The 21,245-nt window shown below is 50.1% G+C and overlaps 1 protein-coding gene across 4 annotated transcripts; it reads right to left on the bottom strand.

Annotated features, from left to right (window-relative positions):
* Positions 1-455: 455 nt before the first annotated feature.
* On the bottom strand, positions 456-20,534 carry ZSCAN20 (zinc finger and SCAN domain containing 20). 4 transcript variants are annotated; one of them, XM_026516734.4, is made up of 8 exons: positions 20,459-20,534; positions 13,262-13,788; positions 8,630-8,816; positions 8,102-8,178; positions 7,726-7,810; positions 5,660-6,346; positions 3,806-4,234; positions 456-3,220 (listed from the first exon to the last, which is right to left on the bottom strand). In XM_026516734.4, exons 2-8 carry the CDS (start codon positions 13,676-13,678, stop codon positions 1,965-1,967), a joined length of 3,138 nt encoding a protein of 1,045 aa, XP_026372519.2. In that variant the 5' UTR covers positions 13,679-13,788; positions 20,459-20,534; the 3' UTR covers positions 456-1,964. The 4 variants fall into 4 exon arrangements, with proteins under 4 accessions (XP_026372519.2, XP_048077951.1, XP_057161357.1 ...); XM_048221994.2 differs by having other exon boundaries at positions 1,449-3,220; positions 3,806-4,231; XM_057305374.1 differs by having other exon boundaries at positions 1,449-3,220; positions 3,806-4,231; positions 20,455-20,505.
* Between the last annotated feature and the right edge of the window lie 711 nt (positions 20,535-21,245).

Raw genomic sequence — 21,245 nt, 5'->3', positions numbered from 1 at the left:
AAATTAGCAAACCATCCTGGGTGAGCCCTTCCGACTGGTCTGTGCGGGAAGGCCAACACTTAGGAAGCACTGGGCAGGCCTGGGACAAGCTGGCTCAGGATAAAATTGTGCCACGCACCTGGGATGCGGGGCAGTGTTCGAAGCCCTCTCAGTAGGCACACACCAACTCCTCCCGCCTCCCCTCTGCTCAGCTATGGCATGGCCATCGGGAACAAAGATTCCACCAAGAGGAAAAGGGCCGGGGAGGCAAAAACGCAGGCCCAGGTTTTTTGTAAGGCTTAGCATTCAATTCAGCCAAGTCTAACTCAAGAAGGACTGACTCCTGGAGAAAAGGGAAATTCTTAAACCCCATTTCCTTTGTGGAAGTGGTATCCCGTGGGAAGAGGTACACTGTGGCTGCCCGTTCTCCCCAGTCTCACCCCCCTGTATCTCTCACCCACATTGTTGCAAAGAAGGAAATCCACATCGAGTACTTTAATACTAGCTCAGCCTTGCTCCAAGCATTGCCAATCTGGGCCATCCCAGACCCTTTCATGTTCAGGGATTCTTGGTTTCCGTATTTGCTAAAAGGAGAATTCATAAAGGAATTTTAGTAGGAAACATGGTCCACAAAGTGCTTTGGGGTCCTTGCACCTGAGTTACCTGCCCCAGTGTGGAAGGGGATACGGTCCAATGGTTAGGAACACCTCAGGCACCACAGACAGAAAGATCTGGTTAGGGGCGCCTGGGTGGCACAGCGGTTAAGCGTCTGCCTTCGGCTCAGGGCGTGATCCCAGCGTTCTGGGATCGAGCCCCACATCAGGCTCCTCCGCTATGAGCCTGCTTCTTCCTCTCCCACTCCCCCTGCTTGTGTTCCCTCTTTCGCTGCCTGTCTCTATCTCTGTCAAATAAATAAATAAAATCTTTAAAAAAAAAAAAAAGAAAAGAAAGATCTGGTTAAAGTCTGCCCCTGCTATTTTCAGACATGCCACCCAAGCGCGTTACTTAGCTTTCCCAAGCCTCAGTTTTCTCCTCTGGGAAATCGGGAGATTAGTACCTTCGTCCCAGGGCTGCCGTAAGGAGTGAGAGGATGTGTACAAAGTGCTTAGCACAGAGCCTGCCAAAGAGCAAATGCTCAACCGATACTGGCTACCTTTGCTATTATTAATAGCTAGTAATGACATCACTGCTGCTCCTCCCCTTTGCTGAGGTCACGGGGGTCTGCTTTAGCCCACCGATTCCCAATCACGCCTCTCTCCAGTCTCAAAGTTCTTCTGTATGGATACGCCCCAACTGAAAGCTGCCACGCATGAGACTTGCTGATGTGCCAAAGGACCGTGCGGACCTGTGGACCGCGTAGAGGCACACTGAGGTCTGGAATCACTGCTCGTGAGCAGAGATTTACCTCTAATCCCCTGCGTCATCAGTCTGGCTCGAACACTGATAAAGTCTTCCCGTGACAGCAAATGTAAAGACAGCCTGAGGACCACATGGGGGACTTTTATAAGAGAAAAACAAATTACACTTAAGAAAAGTGCCTTCGAACCATAAGAGACTCTTAACTCTGGGAAACAAACTGAGGGTTGCTGGAGGGGAGGTGGGTGGGGGGCTGGGGTAACTGGGTGATGGACATGAAGGAGGGCACTTGATGGAATGAGCACTGGGTGTTATATGCAACTGATAAATCACTAAATTCCACCCCTGAAACTAATAATACACTAAATTTAAGTTAAAAATTAAAAATTAAAAAAAATAAAAATTAAAAAAATTAAAAATTTTTTAAAATTAAAAAAAAAAAGTGCCTTCAAATCTGGATCCTTAGCATTTGTAATTCACTTCCAAATAACCTGGATTATACCAAGATAGCTTCCCTGGGTCTACACCAAGCTTAAAAACTGGGTAAGTTTCTAGCATATATCTTACGATCTCAAGAGATTTAAATATACATTTATCTCTTTTGCTGTGGCAGGAGTGAGGGGGGTCTCCTATGACGTTTTCCCTCCTGCATGAGTTCTCCGGTGGGCACTGAAGTGTGAGCTATTGTTGAAGTCTTTCCCACACTCCGTGCACTTGTAGGGTTTCTCCCCAGTGTGGATTCTCTGGTGAATAATCAGACTAGAACTCTGGTTAAAACATTTCCCACATTCTCTGCACTTATAAGGCTTCTCTCCCGTGTGAATCCGCTGGTGAGTAATGAGGTTGGAACGATCACGAAAGAACTTTCCACACTCGAGGCATTTGTAGGGCTTCTCTCCTGTGTGCACCCTCTGGTGTGTGATGAGCTTGGAGCGCTCACTGAAGCACTTCCCACAGTCCACGCACTTGTACGGCTTCTCCCCCGTGTGGGTTCGCTGGTGGTTAGCCAGTGTGGAGCTCTTACTGAAGCTTTTCCCACATTCGGCACATTCATATGGTTTCTCTCCCGTATGGATTCTTTGGTGACTAATGAGGGCAGAGCTCTTAGAGAAGGTTCTTCCACAGTCAGAACACTGGTAAAGCTTTTCCCCTGAGCTGGTGCCGTGTGGGCCAGAGTTCAAGTTCTTACTGGCACTCTGAGGTTGTTCAAGAGATGTCTCTTCTGCGGAGTTCCTGCAGTGAGCACTGAAGGGTGGGCTTTGGCCCAAGTTTTCGCCAGGCTCACCACAATGGTCAAGATTGCCTCCCAAGTGGATTCTCTGATGTTTCAGGAGGTTTGAGCTCTGGTTGAAACTTTTCCAACATTCCCCACATTTATAGGGCTTTTCCCCTGTGTGGATTCTCTGGTGGGTGACAAGATTGGAGTGATCACTGAAGCCTTTCCCGCATTCAAGGCATTTGTAGGGCTTCTCTCCAGTGTGGATTCTCTGATGGGTATTGAGGTTGGAGCGGTCACTAAAGCTCTTCCCACATTCAGGGCATTTGTAGGGCTTCTCACCTGTGTGGATCCGCTGGTGGGCGATGAAGTGGGAGCTCCGGCTGAAGCTTTTCACACATGTATCACACTTGTAGGGTTTCTCTGCCAAGTACAGGCCCTGATGGTCGATAAGTTTTTCTAAGTCCTCTTCAGAAGAACATTCCTCCCACTGCTCCTGGGGGTGGTTTCCCCACTGCCCTTCACCTTCGCCTTCATTTTCACTGTCTTGCCCCCAGTCAGGAGGGTGGCAAACATCCTCTCTAGTACATTTTGATAAGGCTCCAGGCAAATCCTCAAAAATGTCCTGCTCCGAAATCTGGTCTTCATCCTTATGCCTCATCTCAAACCCTAAAACAGAAAGAAATGCAGTTTTTCTTCATTCATTAGTTAACATCTATTTATATACCTTGTATCTTGTGAATTTAACTAACATGAATTTATATCACATATTTTCTGTTCACATCTTGTAATGTGACTAACACGAAACTGATCAAGTTTGGGTGCATATGTAAATTTCTGACTTGCAAAATAGAGAGCGGAGCCTGGAACATGATGACCCCACCTTTGGAGTCATGAGGCCCAGGCCACACAGCCAGCTAGTCAGTCTCTGCTCAACTCCCCCATCCCTCTACTCAATACTGAACACCTCCTTCTTCTAGCACATTACAAATAGCCCACACCATGAGATATTGAATAAACTTTGAATAAAATTATAATTTCCCAGATAAATCCCAGTAAAATCAAGACCTGGCTGCTTATCTCACCTGGGGATTACACAAAGCTAGAGACTAAATCATCTGAGCAAATCACAAACGCTTTTCCTATTCATTTCTATTCTCTCTTATAGCTCAGAGACAAACGATAATGAGCTGGCCCCCTTGCTCTCCCTGCATGCTTCCGGATTTTGCGGGCATCGAATTACTCCCGGCTTACCGGTATCCGGGGTATTAGGACGTGGGGCTGGAGATTTGATGGCATCTTCATCTGCCATCTCATCCCAGGCCTGCTGGTCATCAGCCTCGGTACTGCTCTGCCCAGACCTATAGAGACCTGCTGCCTCCCTGAGGGTTCCCATGGCTCTGACCGCAGTCCGCGCCCTCATCAGGGAGTCCAGCTCCTCATAGAAGGGGCACGTCCCTGGTGGGTGGCTGCTCTTGGCTTTCCGGTAGCTTCGAAGGAGGTTTTTGAATCTGTAGCGACACTGCTCCAGGGTCCGCAGGAAGCCCTGTGCACACAGCCGCTCCGCAATGGCCCGGTACACCTGGCTGTTCTGGTGACAGGTGCGAAGCTTTTCAGAGAATGGGGACTCGCTGAGAATGGTCAGGAAGGCCTTGGTCTCCTCGTAGCCCCAGTGCACACCTGCTGTCAGGAGGGAAGAGTTCAGAACCGTGAGGCATAATGAGACTTGCCTGGGTCATCAGGGTTCAGGGTTCCTGCCCCACCAAATGCCTAGAACACAGGCACCTCAGAAGTCTTCCAGGCACCCGGGGCACCAGCCAAGACTATTCCCTTGCTTCTCAGAGGTAAGCTACAGCCTCCCACCCTGCCCCCTTCTAAGAGTTTCCATTAACTCTTGAGTCTTAGCTGAAGAGGACTTCGGTGGCCACATTATACCACGTGACCCACTCCTCTGGCTTCGCTGTGGGGAAAGGCCTTAAGCTGGGATCCAAGAGACTTTCTCTATATCCATTCCATATACATCCTCTAGTTATTTTATGAACTTTCCTCTTAACAAACATGGGAACTGAGAATCCCTAGACATAAATGGACTTCAAATAATCTTGCAATAGCATCCAGCTGAGGATGCCCTTTCCTTTTGTGGAGGAATGAAAAGGACGTGGTCTGTTCTGAGGTCCTCTGTAGATAAACGATGCAGCCCAGGGGGACAGCATGGTGGAGGGGGAAAACACAGAAAACTGGAGACAGGAGCTCTGGGCTCTGACCCTGACTCTGGCCCTACCTCACTGCGTAGCTTTAGATAAGACAGTTCATCTCTTGGGCTTCCGTATTTCCGCTTTTACAATGATTGGGTGTTTCCCAAATGTCACGTGTTCAACGCTATACCGTCATGATTTCTGTTACATGATAAATATGTCACTCAGTATCTTTCTTTACCTAAATTTACTGTCTGTGAAATCACAGGCTGATGTGCTCATCACACATTAAAATTAAAAGTTCGTTCGTGTAACAGGATAACCTTCCCCATCCTCTTAGTGACACACTCACAAATGTAGCTGACCCTTGAACAACACAGGTTTGACCTGCACAGGTCCACTAATACGCAGATTGGGCTTTATGTGTACAGTATATATGGTACAGTACTGTAAATGTATTTTCTCGTCCTTATGATTTTAATAACATTTTTTCTCTAGCTTACTTTATTGTAAGAATACAGTATATAATACATATATGAAATATGTGCTATTTACGGCACCAGTAAGGCTTGTGGTCCACAGTACGCGCTATTAGTAGTTAAATTTGGGGGGAGTCAAAAGTTACATGCGTATTTTCGACGGAGCAGAGGATTGGTATCCTAACCCCTGCATTGTTCAAGGTCCACGGATACTGAATTAGCCCTTCAGGGTTCCTTAAGGTTTTAAAGGTGGTTTCTATAGCTGAGAAAACTCATTCTAGGAAACTGATCATAGGAGGGAAGAAGAGGACTTCCCAGCTTACTCCAGTGGCAACAATCTAGACTTGCCATCCGGTACGCCCTGAACTCAGGGAGCAGAGGTTTGGCTGGCAGGAGAATTCGCATCTGGACCTGCTACACCCCCTTGTTCTTACCGATACGACTCTGGAACAGAGTTGGGCCCCCTGGAAGCCTGGGCCCCTGGACGGACTCATCGGTGGCCAGGTCATCACCATTACAGTCTTCTGCCGTCTCCTCAGGCTCCCAGCCCCCTTCCTCCTGCTCATCCATCTCCACATCGCTGTCCGCCAGCCTGGGGAGCGCCACGGCCTCTCCCGGGCCGCTTGTGACTCTGACGGCCGTCCGCGCCCTCACCAGGGCCTCCAGCTCCTCATAGAAGGGGCACGTCCCTGGTGGGTGGCTGCTCTTGGCTTTCCGGTAATTCCGGAGGAGGTTTTTGACCCTGTAGCGACACTGCTCCAGGGTCCGCAGGAAGCCCCGAGCCCTCAGCCGCTCTGCAATGGCCCGGTACACCTGGCGGTTCTGGTGACAAGTCCGGAGCTTCTCAGAGAAAGGCGACTCACTCAAAATTGCCAGAAAAGTCTTGGTCTCCTCGTAGCCCCAGTGCACACCCGACACCTTCATGTCCTCCGTGTCCCACTGGTATGGTTCCTCCCAGGCCTTTGAGTCTCTCCAGGCCAGTGCCTGAGCTGGTCTTGTTTGCTCACTACCCGGGCTGTAATCTGCAGTGTTCCTTTTTCCGGAATTTATAAAGCTTGGACGCCAAAATTCTGGTCCCTGCTCTCGCTGGCTGTTGATACTTGGTTTTGAAACTGGAACACCTAAACAAAAGCAGGACGAGAAGTGATTAAGTAGAAATGATACACCGAGCAGAGCGTTTGTCCAAAATGCCCCTGCAAGAGATCATTTCCCTGCATGAGGCTGATGAGAAATTCCCGTGCCAGTTCCCCACGTTAACGGACCTGTTTCTTTGCTGTAGTTCTGAAACACATCGCACAAAGAGTAAGTGTTACTGGTCCACAGACGGGCACGCGACCTAAACTGGCCCAACCAGAATGAATTTAATGGTTGGAGGAAACGTTTCCCCCTCTTTCACTCACGTGCCCTGTGTATGTGTTTGTGTGTGCGCACGCGTGCATACGTGTGTGTGTGTGTGTGTGTGTGTGTGTCTCTTGCTAGAAAACTTGTGAGCCCAACTGACATCGGCATCTATCTTTTGATTATGACACATGACAGCTCGAGTGCGAAACAGACACTGAGGACGGCAGAGCAGAGACGAAGAAGCGAGGTCCGCCAGGACGCTGCTGAGCCACTCCGTGCTGTGGCTGGAGCATGCCCTCCGCTCGACTTCCAAAAATGTGAGAAAATACATTTCCTTATTTTTTAAAACACTTAGCAGCTATGTGTAAAGGACTGCTGTCCCAGCAGCTCCCAGCCCTAACAAAACAGGAAGCCTTTAATTAAAAGAAATATTTGAAGAAGACTAGATCAGAAAGAGCTGAGCGCTTAAAGAAACTTTACGTGGTTCAGCATTTCCCAAAGTTTGCTGTGAACACTTTTCCTAGATATCACGGTGTATGTAAAAAAGGAGTTCAACTGTCAGGAAAGGTGCCACCAAGCTTCCCGTGTCTCCCCTTAGCTCCCCTTAGGAGACAGACCTAGCACGGTCTTCCATTTTATCCCCCTCTCGTGTCTGACCCCTCACACTGACCCCAGGCTCCACAGGGAAATGGTCCATTTTTGTTTGGCCCCCTGAGATGCGCCTACAGAGCCAGCTGCTGGCCACTGGGCTTCAAGAGCTTTGAGCCCTGTGACGTTTACTTCTCGCTGTGGTTCAGTACGTCAGTCTCATGGGCTCAGCCCCCTGGAGTCTGCCCCTGAGAGATGGACCCGGTCTGCTGCTGAAAGGACTGGATTTCTGAGACAGCCTAGGACAGTCGCAGGGAACGTACCGGGGAAATGAGCCCCAAGCGGGCAGGCTCTTGGAAGCCGGCTGCCAGCCGCTATGCAGGCAGACCCCACGCCCCACACTCCGTCCCTGCCACCAGAGCTGGTCACAAAGAGCATGCCTTCTTCCTGCGTCTCAAGTGCCAGACTTCCCAGAGTCACGAGTCTTAAGGGGGTGACAAACATTCTTTGGGAACTGAGTGTACCAGAAACCAGAAGACAAGGTCTTCTTGAGAGGGCGCTGTTTCCTTACCTAGGGGCACACCGTTCCCACACCCGTCTCCTGGGGGGTCCTTGCAGAACTCCTTCTCGGCGTGTTTGCCAGGGCCCAGGGCTTCCTGTGGGACGTACAAGACAAGGACTGCAATCGAGAACACCCTGGGAAAGCTAGCTGGCCCAAGCAGGCCCGAGGCGAGGCCACGGACACAGGCAGACCATGTGTGAGGCCGGCGTCGTAAGGAGCAGCATGACTGAGGAGAGGCCCAGCAGATCGGGTGCCGGGGGCACAGGCTGACGCCCTGTGATATATGCCCTTCTGCTGGGGGCAGGCCACGGAGAGAGGAGAAGCATGCGGGGGCAAGGGCCCAGGAGAAGTCAGGACAGGAAAGAAAGGACAAACAGCGGCTTACCTGGGACTCGGCTGTCACCTCCCAATCTCCAACGCTCCCCATCTTTGGGAGAGTAGGGACTCGGGGAGTGAGGACAGCTGAGGAGAAGAAAAAGTCTCTGACACCCAAGCTCTGGTTCCCAAAAACCATCCCCTCCCAGGCCCAGCTTTCCAAAGGCCACGCTTGCATCAGGCTGAGACTGCCCCGCTAGCCAGGGCAGATGTTCCCCTTTTACTTCCCTTCTGGAGTGTCCGGCTCCGAAGCCACCCCGAGAGAAGGGCCGTCTGTAAGATGCCAGCTCAAACCCCTAGGATCACCTGGCCCCAACCCGACCTGAACATGCGGCATGATTCAGCTCAGTGGGGTGTGCCCACATCACTGGGAACTTCCTCTTCCTGCACGACGCTCTCCTGCCTTCCTTCTTAGCATGGCCATCAGACACTAGTTCACCCCTTGCCTTGAATTCCTCACGTCCCTCACCCCATGCACCCTTCCTTACCCCCTCTACACCTCCCCTCTCTTCCATGTCCCCCGATTCTTGGCGCTCACCACTCTCCTTCAAGGGCTGGGGCGCCATCTTGGTGTCCAGATGCTTGGGAAGGGCGGGGCAGGACTTCTTCACCCACTGCTTCTGGCACTGTGCCTCAGGCCAGTGATTCGCTGGCTGCAGCTGACAAGGCGGAGATTCCTGCATTGCCTTTAAGGACCGGGTCTCTTCTGCACACAAGCCCAGCTCCTACACACAGACAGTCAAAATTCCCAATCGTCAGTTCGGTAAGACCAACTCCGCTGGGGCACGGAATGCTCTTCAAGTACGGCTGTGGTCCAGAGGCTCACGGGCTCATTTTAGATCCAAGGATGACTCAAAGTATGACAACAAGCCGTGAGGCTGATGCTAGCAAACAGACCAGCACTGATACCACCAAATGACTACTGTTTTGTTCAACACGGGGAGACCGCACAAGGGTCTCAGTGAGGCTCCTACTGTTCCCAACATTTCTGAATTGTAAACAAAGAAATCATGTAACATGATTTTATGACACAAAAATATTATCTCTAAACATCAAAAATAGGCGGTTTCACTTTTAAGGTATCAAGAAAACACAGAAGTTAACCAGGTATCCGTCAAAAGATAAAAACAGATATAACAATAAGTCTAAATTTAATTGCTCTAAATATTCCTGCCGCGAGGCAAAGAAAATTCAAAAATAAATATAAGAGAAAGGAGGGGCAACCAACTACAGACGGAATTTTAAAATGGAATGAAAGTACGCTGTTTGAGAAAGGCCCATCTACTCTTAAAACAGGAGAAGCAGAGACGAGGCACTGTAACTCAAAAGGAAAACCAAAGTGGCACTTTCGATTTCAATGCAGAAGTTCAGACACAGAAGCCCTCAGAGACACAGAGCACATATATAGAATAAGAGGGAATAATCGATGAATAAACAGCACCCAACTCAGCATTATCAATCACAAAGCTCATTTCTGATCTGTCCGTTGGTTCTAAATTCAGAGATGGAGGCGGAGATGTTATTTCCTGGCCCTAAAGCCTCAACAATGTAACAATCTCACTGCCTTACAGAACTTTAAAAAATGTGTTTCAATGTTTTCTGTAGGTATTTTTAATACCCAGGTGGTTCAAAAATGGAAACTATGAAGATCTAGGCAGTGAAAAGAGCCCATGCCTAGCCCCGTGCCCACCCCATCTGCCCAGCGTCCTCCTTCTCCCCGCCCCTCCCCACAGGAAACCACTGTTGCGCATCCTTTCGGTTTCTTTATATACAAGCATCTATGAATACAGACTCTTATTTCTTCCCTATTTTTATAGAAAACATAGCAATTGTATACATCGCTCTGAATCTTTTTTTTTTTTTTTAAGATTTTATTTATTTATGTGACAGAGAGACAGCCAGCGAGAGAGGGAGCACAGCAGGGGGAGTGGGAGAGGAAGAAGCAGGCTCCCAGCGGAGGAGCCTGATGTGGGACTGGATCCCGGAACGCCAGGATCACGCCCTGAGCCGAAGGCAGACGCTTTAACGACTGCGCTACCCAGGCGCCCCTGAATCTTATTTTTTGATTCAAATTAATAACATCCACCTTCATCGACTTATTGAATTTGTGAAACTGTAACTCCAAAAATCTTTCAGCTGATCTGAAAACTCCAATCTTCTCTCAAAGACAGGGATGTTTATCCTTAAAATATATAGGAATGGGCCGAGCATAAAAAGCCATTCCAAATGAAGCCATCCACCAATGTCCTGTGTGGTTTATAGGGAGAAAACACCTGCTTACAACCTCCTTCCACGGTTAAGAAAAAACAAACCAACGTCTCTGTTAAAGCTATAATCTTACAATGTCCAGAGGAATTGTGCAACTGGACTCGGTAACCACCCTCACTCCCAGCCCGGGCTCCTCCGACTACGGCCACGCCTAAGCAACATTCTGATTCCGCGGATGGCAGTTGTAGACACAGAAAGAAGGAGATTCAAGTGACAAGGAGAAGGGGAAAAAAATCCGTAGAATACTGGTTGGGTAGGGATGAAGAAAGAATCCATCAGACATGCCTGTGCACACCAAAGCCCGCACGCGGATGTTTATAGCGGTTTTATACTGCCAACCTGGAAGCAGCCAAGACGAGCTTCAGGAGGTGAATAAACTGCAGTACGTCCAGACGATGGACTGTCACTCAGCGCCAGAAAGAAATGAGCTGTTAGGCCATGAAGACAATGGAGGAACGTCAAATGCACGCTACTAGGTGACAGAGCCAATCTGCAAAGGCCACATACATCCTGTACGCTTCCACCGATGCGACACTTTGGAAAAGGCAAAACCCCGAAGCCAGTGAAAAGATCAGTGGCTGCTAGGGGTTTGGGGAAGAGGAGGATAAATACGCAGAGCACAGGGGATTTTTAGGGCAGTGAAACCACCTTGTACGTGATAGTATAATGGGGGACACATGCCGTTATACATTTGTTAAAATCCCCAGAATGCTCAACCCCAAGAGTGACGTCCAACGTAAACTATAGACTTTGGGTGATAATGATGCATTCGTGTAAGGGCACCAAGCCCGACAGGTGCGCCACTCTCGTGGGGAACGATGGGCACGTGGGCTGGGGGGCAGCATATGAGAAATCTCTGCCCTTTCTGCTCAGTTTGGCTGTGAAGCTACAACTGTTCTAAAAAATAACGTCTATTTTTATTCTTTTAGATGCCTACGCACCTGACGGGGAGAGGGTTCTGGAAGAGGTGACGACAGAATCAACAAGCCAAAACCCACCCAACGGCAGAGCTGAACCGTCTCTTCAAGGAAAGTATCTTGGAGGACATTGAGCCCAGCAGCGCCGCCTTTTCCAGGCGGTTCTCTCTGAGGAACCTAGTTAGCTGGTAAGTCTTGGGAAAAATTTCACTTGCAGAAAACGTAACTGAGGCAGGTAGCCTGCAGTGTAATCGCAAGCTGTAACATCTGTGGGGGCAGGGAGCTCCTTTGCTACTTACCCATTTGTTCTGACATTTGTCAGCACTCAGGAGCAGGGAGAAAGTTAAAAAATAAAAATAAAAGTCACAGGAAAATAATACATCACAGAGAATGTTCCATTACCTTACTTCCCCCCCTCCCCCCAATTTTAGATGCAGTTCAACTTCGGCTCAGCTCACAGGGGTATAATTTGAGAACTTTTGGTCTAGTCCAACCCTCTCATTTTACAGATAAAGAGTCACAAAGCCCCTGATTTAAATCGACTCTCATCTCTGGGTCTCAAGGTCTTCATCTCTCAGCTCTGAAGTCCTAAGATTTCCATTTGTTTTTCCACTGCCACTTAAGACGAACGGCTGGTTTCTTGACAAGAAATAATCTACGAGGGCGGGCTGGTATGTTCAAATAAGGTCCACCCGCTCACACTTAGTTCTGTAACTTCAAATAGGACGCTTTCTGTGTCTTCAATCAGGAATCCAAAGAGCCAACCCGCAGACCACAAACCTTTCTTCCCCTGATCTCACATCTGTCCAGAGCTTTACCTTTTACAGAAAACCCCTGCCATTTGCAAGGGATGTTCTCAAACCTATCATCTCCCCCAACAAAATGTGATGAACTGTAACATCACGAAAGCGACTGATCCTGTAACAAGAGGAAGCAGCAGGGTAATGCTGAGATGAAGGTTCTAGGCGGCTGGCTCAGCCTGGAGCCAGCTCAAGGACTCTGTTCTACACATGCCAGATTCAAAAGCAGGATTCAAAAAAAAAAAAGCGGTGCCACAGAAAAATCATCATGGCATCATGGGCCTTCGGTCTCCTGCAAACTGGTGAGACTGCGACTATTAAATCCACGATGCTTTCACTTTCCTTAATCTCGGCTCTACCACTTCGTTATATAAATCTAGGCAAGTTACTTACCTCTGAGTCTCTGCTCACACAGCCTAAAACGGGTGGCAGAACAGCAACCTACCTTGCGGGGCTGCTGTGTCGACGAGATGAGCAACACATACAGAAAGCTGAGAACGGTGTCTGACACACCGTGAGCGCTCAGGGAATGTCAGTTACGAACCCATCTGAGCCTCGTGCCTCCGAGGTATTTTAATTCCCACGGTTTGCAGATGAGACATGTGTCGTGTCGTAGAAAGAACATCGAACCTGGAACCTGAGGACCTAGGTTTAGGCTCTGGCTCGTCCTGACTGAGCTCTGCAAGCCACGTGAGTTTGGGGGCCTTAGTGAGGATGATAATGCTACCTGTGTCCACCCAGATTTCTGCTTTCAGCACCCAAAGGTTTCGTCGCATGTGAAACATAACACAAGTCACCCGCACCGCGAATACGGTCCCGGGAGGCACTCTGGGCAGTGGTTCCGAACGCGGGCTTCAGCGTCAGGCTGCCTGCGTACACATTCCGGCTCTACTGTCTGGGGCTGTGTGTCCTCAAGCCACCCACCTATCCTGGCCTGTGCCTCAGTTTCCTCATCGGTAAAATCAGGGTAACAGGACCGTTCTCATCAAACTGACAGGATGAGATGAGATAACACGTGGGAAGCACCGAGAACAGTGTCGGGTACGCAGTAGTGCTCAATACAGGTCAGCAGGTCAATAACAACAACAATCACGATTATTACCGCCGCGGTTTTGGCAATTAAGCTAGTCACAGCCCCGCCGCCTCGCCTGACCCACTCCTTGGAGAAGAGACTGTTTGCCTCACCCTCTGGCCCGCAGCCCGGACCTCTCGGTGCCAATCCTCCACCAAGGCCACCGCCTCCTCGCCGCTCTCAGGGTGGCGCGCCTGCACCCAGGCCTGCACCTCCCCGGGTAAGATAGTCAGGAACTGCTCCAGCACCAGCAGCTCCAGGATCTGCTCTTTGAGGCGGATCTCTGGCCGCAGCCAGTGGCAGCAGAGCGCCCAGAGCTGGCTGAAGGCTTCGTGGGGTCCCGCCGCATCCCTGTACCGGAACTGCCTGAAGCGCTGGCGGGAGGCCTCAGGCCCAGGGACGCAGTCGTGGTCCTCCTCCCGGAGTTTGGATTCTGATCGCCACGAGTCCCCCTCCAGTTTCACAATCAGGAGTTCTTCAGGCTCCGGTCGGGGAGAGGCCTGGGTCTGGGGTTCTAGGGCCACGGCCATGGTCGGTCCTGGATACCTCGCTTCAGCCAGGCTGTCCTCGTTCAACGTCTTCCTGCATCTAAGGCGTGTCCTTCAAGGGGCTCCCAGGAGAGGCAATGCTCCCCAAGGCTCTGCAGGCAGAGGAGACAAGGGACAGTGTAAGAGGACCCCTGTACCTTCCACTGCCTTAGCCCGGGGTGGCGGTGCTAAGAGAGGAAGAAGCATAAGCGGGGAGACAAACCACAACCCGGCCCCCAAACCAGCGGCCAGCACGCCTCAGAGGACAGCACAGTACGAAGTCCTCTGGCACGTGCCAGAACACTGCATTCTGGCATCGAGGCCTTCACCATCCAGCATGTCTGCCTTCCTCCACGCATGCCGAAAGGCTGACCTTTCCTCAAGGTGGGTTCCAAATGTCACCCCCTCCGTAAGGCCTTTTTTCCCAGACCTTTGGCTTTCTGCTAAGGGTACTCTCCTTGCAAAATCCCTCTCACTCTACACTCCCTCTTGGTCAACCCATCCATTTGGAGTTTTTCACCATCTCAAAACTGATGACTCCCAAAACTCCCACCAGGACCTGCCTCTAGACCTCCAGACCCCAACTCCAACCACCTACAGGACATTTCTACTTGACTGTCTACTAGGTACCGCAAACGCAGTGGGCCACAAACTGAATTCAACATTTTCTCTGGCAAACTTATCCTTCTAGAGCTCTCCACCCAGCCAAGGTACCTTCTTCTTTTTAAGATTTTATTTATTTATTTGAGAGAGAGAACACACAAGCAGGGGGGGAGGGCAGAGAGAGAAGGAGAAGCAGACTCCCCACTGAGCAGGAAGCCTGACATGGGGCTCGATCCCAGGACCTGGAGACCATGACCTGAGCCGAAGGCAGAAGCTTCACTGACTGAGCCACCCCGGCCCCCAAGGCAGCACCTTCTATCAAGTTACCCACACCAGAAATCTGCTCATCATCTCTCTCCAACAACCCTCACATCCAATTCATCACCAAACTCTGCCCTCCTGGCCTTCTAGGCACCTACACCCCCAATGCCACTGCTTCAAGCCAGTGAATGGCCAAACTTTTCACGGCGCCAGCCTCCTAGCTCACGTCCCTGCCTGCTCTCCCCTCACCCCAATCTGGGGTTCTTCACACAACCACCAGACTAGCTCCAAGTCTGACCAGGTCACTTCCTGCTGAACACCATCAGGTGACCTCCTACATCCCTCAGGACCAAGTGTGAACCTTGCCCATGTCCCCAGCTCATCTCTTTGCCACACTCCCGCCAGTCAGGGCATTCCAGCCGCACAGCTTGCTGCCCTCTGAACCCTCCCGTGGGCTGCAGACAGTCTCCTTTGGAAAGTGCCCTCCCTTTCTTCACCTAGCTAGGTCTCGGCTTCAATGGCACTTTTTCCAAGAGGCCCTCCCTGTGCCCTGAAACAAGATTCAGTCGTTCCTGTGCCACCAGCTTCCACGCCACCTACGTTTTCTCTGCCGTAAGCCTGATCACGCTGTACTGTAGTTCTCTTACCCACGAGCTCGTAAGCTTACTAGTCCAGGGCTCCGCACACGCGGGAAGCGCTCCATAAACAGTGAGACAATGGTTAGCTCACGATGGTGACGTGTCACGCAGCAAGCGTATAATTAATCCCCTTCCGCACACACTAGATTTTTTTTAAATGACCTCCTTGCTCATGCCAGAAGGAATTCTTTTCTCCTCTTTATTTCCATCTATGTCACACAGGCCACATTCTATGTAGTATTACAAGAGCGTGTGTATGTGTGGCCCCAGAGAGATTACAGCCTGAGGACGAGGAATATAGTTGGCCCCTTCGCTCCCCCCCCCCCCCCCGCAGCAAGCACAGTGCACGCACAGGAGGCTCTCAGTAAATGCTGGTGGAGTGGACATCTGGGGTTGCTTCTTTTATACAATGAAGACTCTGACAACACTCATGCTGGCTTCTCTGGACAAACGAGCTCTTTGTGTCATTCCCAACAAATCCAGATGACATAAAAAACACCCCCTCAAAGGAGGCTATCAGCTACCCCCAAGTGGGAATGATGCAGCTGAACTGAGACTGGAGGAGGGGGGTATTTGGATTTTAGGCCCTCTGACTGGACTGTCCGGAAACAGGGCAAGCATGGTGCAAAATAAAGCCTTCCTGCAGATCTCCACATACACAAGGAGGTGAGGAACACAACTCATGAGCACCTGGCAACTTCCTGTTTGTTCTCTGGCTACCAGGTCATGCCCTTGCCCTGCCCTGCCCCCATCCCTGCTCTCCCAGAATCGCCTCCCCGTGCCCGTGGTCCCAAAGTAGCTGGCACATGGCTCTAACACAGGTGTTCTCCTACACCATTGTAGCTCCCTGTTCTGACCTCTGACAGCCCCACCGGATTGTATGATTAGGGCCAGGACTCCATCTCACCCATCTCACTCCACAGTGCCTGATAAATAGCAGGGTCATTGGCAGCTTTGTTGCCTTTTATTAAAATGGTAAATCTGGGGGCGCCTGGGTAGCGCAGTCGTTAAAGCGTCTGCCTTCGGCTCAGGGCGTGATCCTGGTGTACCGGGATCGAGTCCCACATCAGGCTCCTCTGCTATGAGCCTGCTTCTTCCTCTCTCACTCGCCTGCTGTGTTCCCTCTCTCGCTGGCTGTCTCTCTCTGTCAAATATATAAATAAAATCTTTAAAAAAAAAAAAAATGGTAAATCTGGTACATTGAAAGCCTAATAGGCTATGGAAGGTCCATCATTTATATTAAGCTAAAGAATTAACTTTTCATGAAATTTCTTTTTTTAACCACGGCCTTACTCGTGCTCTAGTCCAAAACCGTCTGTGTCGCCCTCTCACACCAGGTCCGTCACCACCAGTCATTTACAGAGTCCTGCTACGCACCCTCACGGTGCTGGCAGCTGGAGAGCCACCAGTAACTGGGACAGTCTCCGCCTTCATGAAAGTTACAGTCTCATGAGAGAGACAGTCGATAAGCAAGCAAAGAAGTCTGTGCTCCTGCACAGAGAGAACAACATTATAACAAAATAGGCAATTATTTTGTGTTATACGCAACTAATGAATCATCGAACTTTACATCAGAAACCAGGGATGTACTCTATGGTGACTAACATAATATAATAAAAAAACATTAAAAAAAAGAAAAAAGAAAAAAGAAACTAAAAAAAAAAAAAAAAAAAAATAGGCAATTAGTAGTTCTGCCAGGCCCAAAGCCCGGAGTCTCAAATAGTAGGTATTTTCTTCTGGGAAGACTTGAAAGTCCCAAAGGTTAGTTTCAAATACAAATCTGAAAGCTTTTTCCGCTACTCTCTTAGACAGATAATGAATAGCGGCCTATCCACAGAGGGAGGTCAATACAGTCAGCGAATAGCAGGGGGACTTTACACAGAGCTGAAGGAAAAAAATAGACAAGGGCATTCGACAGTCCTAAGAGGACCAGGAGTATCCGGGCCACGCTAGGACCAGCAGTCTCAAAGAGTGCCCATCCCCTGAGTGCCCGTGAGGTGCTGGCCCTGCTGCTAAGTGTTCCACCTTCATAAGCTCACTGAGTCCCCCAGGCGAGCAGGTGAGGGGTCACTGGTGTGGGGTCCACTACACTGATCTGTAATTTATACATACGAAACTGCATGCAAACACCAGAAAGAGAAAGGAAGCACATAATTTAAATGGTGCCCCCAGTTCCATTCACTAGGTGTCTGTTCCAGAATGAGCATGACTTTCCTGGTCCCCGTTGGTCTGAGTTCCCTCCAACCTTCCTTTCTAGGGTGTGAGCAAAGTATGTTTCATACAGCAGGATCGCTAAACACAGGCCAACTCTTTCGTCTGACATTCAAACAAGAAAACCCAGCCGTGCTGGTTAGCTTAATGAAAGACAGGGTGTTGGTTTCTAAATGGCTCCTTGCCAAAGGATTTTCAAGGTGACTGTGATTTTTGGCTAAATGTGATTTCCACCTTCTGTGCTAACTTCAGAATACAATTATCCTGTAACGTATGAGTCCATAGCCTCAATTTACATATTGGGAACCGAGCTTCTATGAAGAAGCCTCACTTAAGGTCACACAACTAGAAAGAAGCCGAGGTGGGACTCAGCCAAGATTCACTCTTTCCACTCATTTTTCTCAACTGCACCACACAGCTTCCTCTAGGTCTGCCAATCATCCGAACTCCTGAGAAGATGGTAGGAGAGTGGAAACAACATTAAGGGTGGAGGGAGCAAATCAGGGTTTCAGTTCCACTCCTGCCATTATCAGCTGTGTGACCTTGGACAGGCCGTGTGGCCTCTGCAGCTTACAGCCTGACCCTACTCCGCGCTTGTCCCAGATTCCCCAGTTAGTATGATGGGAGCAGAGAAAAGGGGCAGGAAGGCTAGAATCAGTGGCTACACATTTCATGGCTACAGGGGCCAGGCAATGTAAACGGGTACAGGAGTGGAGCGGGGGCTGTGGCTAACTACGGAGCACTAGAGAGAACACTGGCCCAGTTCCCAGGCCTTCTATTTTTTCCAAGAGAAGCTAACTCTGGATTTTTAAATATTGGCAACCAACTTAAAATTGTGTCAAATGCCAGGACTACATAGAGGATGATGATAGGCTTCTTTCAGCATGGACTGTCGTCACTTTACCATCTTTCAGCTAAATGATCTCAAAGGTCTCTTCCAATATCCCGGAAGACCTAGAAAGGGTACAGATTCCTCCTAAGCAATGAGGGATTGGTGTTGACTGGGTCAGGGTCCCTTTACAAATACGGGGAAGCTGAGGGGCATCCTGGCTCCTGGGGTATTGAGTGTGGATGTGGACATAAGGAGCCCACCCACTGAACAGTGGGTTGGTAAGAAACCTGCCCCAATCCCGTGGCAAAGGCCAAGACTAGTCTGTGACCTCCAAAGAAGAAATGAGGAGTCCCCAAAGGCTTCCAAGCTTACTGGGCTGATGGTCCGGGCCACTGCTTAAAGTAACTGGACCTCACATTTAAGGGCTTAAACCAGGGAGAGCAAATGGGCTTCACATAAAGCACCAAGTTCAGTCAACTGCACTAAGGACTCTGAAACCCGTGTCAACATGTGTTGTCACCAATTCGCTACAGCCACCAGACACAGGACGGAGAAGTGGCAGCACACATTCTATGTGTTTGCCACTCCTGGCTTAAACTCCCATAGGCAAGGAATTCAGCGCCCAGCACAGACAGCCCTGACAGGCAGGAGAAGACTAAAAGCTCATGCCCCTAGAAACCCCCCAGAAGTAGCAGTCTTCAAGACCGGTTTAGCAAAGCTCACCCTGGACTGTCATTACTCACACATGCATCAAGTAGTCAAGTGTTTACCGATTTACTTGATTTACATCAAGTATTTACGACCCTGGGGGGCGCCTGGGTGGTACAGTGGTTAAGCAGCTGCCTTCAGCTCAGGGCGTGATCCCGGCGTTCTGGGATCGAGCCCCACATCAGGCTCCTCCGCTGGGAGCCTGCTTCTTCCTCTCCCACTCCCCCTGCTTGTGTTCCCTCTCTGGCTGGCTGTCTGTCTCTCTGTCGAATAAATAAATAAAATCTTTAAAAAAAAAAGTATTTACGACCCTGGGCTGCGCAATGAGGAAATGGAGGTGACTCGGAAACTGTCCCTGTCCTGAAGATGCTTACGGTCAAGTGGAAGAGACAGGAAAAAAAAAAAAGAGTCACAGATAATTATGATCAAATGTGGTAAATGCAGTAAAAGAGGTCTGTGGGAACTGGCGTGGGGGGGGGTGTCACTTAATCTGCTTAAGGGAACTGAACAAAGTAACATTCGAGTTGGTTCTTGGAAGAATGGTTCTCTTGGCAGACAATGGGGCGAGAAAGTGTGCTCTAAACTGAGAGAACAGCATACGTAATGGTGGAAAACCAAACAGCCTCTCCAAGAGATGGGGAAAACCAAACAGTCCTGGAACACGGGGTGCACAATATTAGGCTGCAGAGGGAGTTCATGGAGATCTTGACCATCAGGCTAAGGTGTTTGGACTTAATTCTACAGGCCATGGGAGCCAAGAAGTTTTTAAGCAGAGGGCACAATCAGATTTGTGGGTAAAATAGATGACACTAGCTACCATGTGTCTGTCCAGGCTGGGAAGGTGAAGAGGTGGGAGGGTTCAGCAAAAACCCTGACCAGAAAGGGGCAGATTCAGGACACATAAAGGAAACAGAGGGCCCTGAAGATCCTGGATGTGGAAGAATGCAAGAGGAATCAGAGGGTGCCTGGCTAAAGTGGACGATGGTGCCATTCACTTCCATCAGGCAGAAGGAAAGGGGGCGCTGGTTTGGGGCCGAACACAATAGCCAGTCCCACCTACTGGGTTCCAGAGGTCACAACTATGAGAGGAAGTGTAAAGGGGTATCTAATATGCTATGTTTGTCGAGGCGGCAGGTAGAGGCTGGAACACTATTTTTAAGGTCGGGCTTCAAGCTCAGGCCCTTTTCACTTCTTGCCAGGGACCGAGAACCCTCTATCCTTCTCTCCGTGGTCTCCAGACCCTTCTAGGACTCTCCCACCTCCAGAACCTCTCTCCGTCTCCTCACCTACAGACCGAGAAAGGTCTCACTCCCAGGGCCTTCTACCTCCCCGCTCATCCCCGACCCCTCTATGACCCTTCCCCATCTCCGGACGCTTCATCCTCTGGCCACCCCTCACCCCCAACCCGACCGAAGAGCTTCTTTCTCCCCTCTCACCTTCCCTGGTCCCCTGGGACACCACCACCTCCTAAGCCTCCATCCCAGAGCCTGAGTCTCAGCTGCCCCCGCCCCGCCACCCGGACTCACCCACCGAGACACCCACTTCACAACAGGGCGGAAGTGCTCCGGGGTTCGCGCAGGGAATGCTGGGACGCGGAGTCCGAACCGCGCCACCCCGGGAATGGAGCGTCTGAGACTACAACTCCCAGAAGGAACCGCGCGAGGGCCGGTGGGCGGCCCCCTCCGTTTGCTGCCTGTCAGATGTCGTCAGCCAATAGATGTGTCACCTTCTCCCGGTCGCGGGCACCGGAACAAATCGAAACAGGGTCTATTCGTGGGGGCGGAGCCTGTCGCGACCCCGGTCTTTTCCACAGACTCCGAGATCATGGCACCGCCCAGAGGGCGGGCACTCAAGTCGAAGGGGCGGGGCCTGCTGCCGGAAAGAGAGGGGAGTGGTGGGCCCGGGAGAAGTCACAGCAGAAACTGGGAGAAATAAAGAGGGTGACTGGTGGACCGGAGAGAGTTGGGCAATTGTAGGTTCAATTTCCAGCTCACAGTTAAGCCACCTGATTTTGGATCGATGGTGAACCTCGCGTTCTTCACCTGTAAAGTGAGGATAATAATAGCATCCGTTCGCCGGGTTTCTGTGAGGCTTCAGTGAGATAATATACCTAAGACGATTAAATCAGGGCCTGGGTCCTAATAATACACAGCGATTGTTAGCCATTATTATGTAAATCAGTACAGAGCTTGGCACTTCGTGGGCGTTGCAAAAATGTTAATCATTATTTGAATAATAATCAGAATAATTTCAATATAAATGCAGTTGCTTTGTACCATTATGAATACTTAGTGATATGAGCAATTGAATATGGGGT

Source organism: Ursus arctos, unplaced genomic scaffold (assembly GCF_023065955.2).
Source record: "Ursus arctos isolate Adak ecotype North America unplaced genomic scaffold, UrsArc2.0 scaffold_32, whole genome shotgun sequence".
Taxonomy (NCBI): Eukaryota; Metazoa; Chordata; class Mammalia; order Carnivora; family Ursidae; genus Ursus; species Ursus arctos.
Note: the sequence above shows the minus strand (reverse complement) of the source record. Positions and strands in the feature narration are given on the sequence as shown.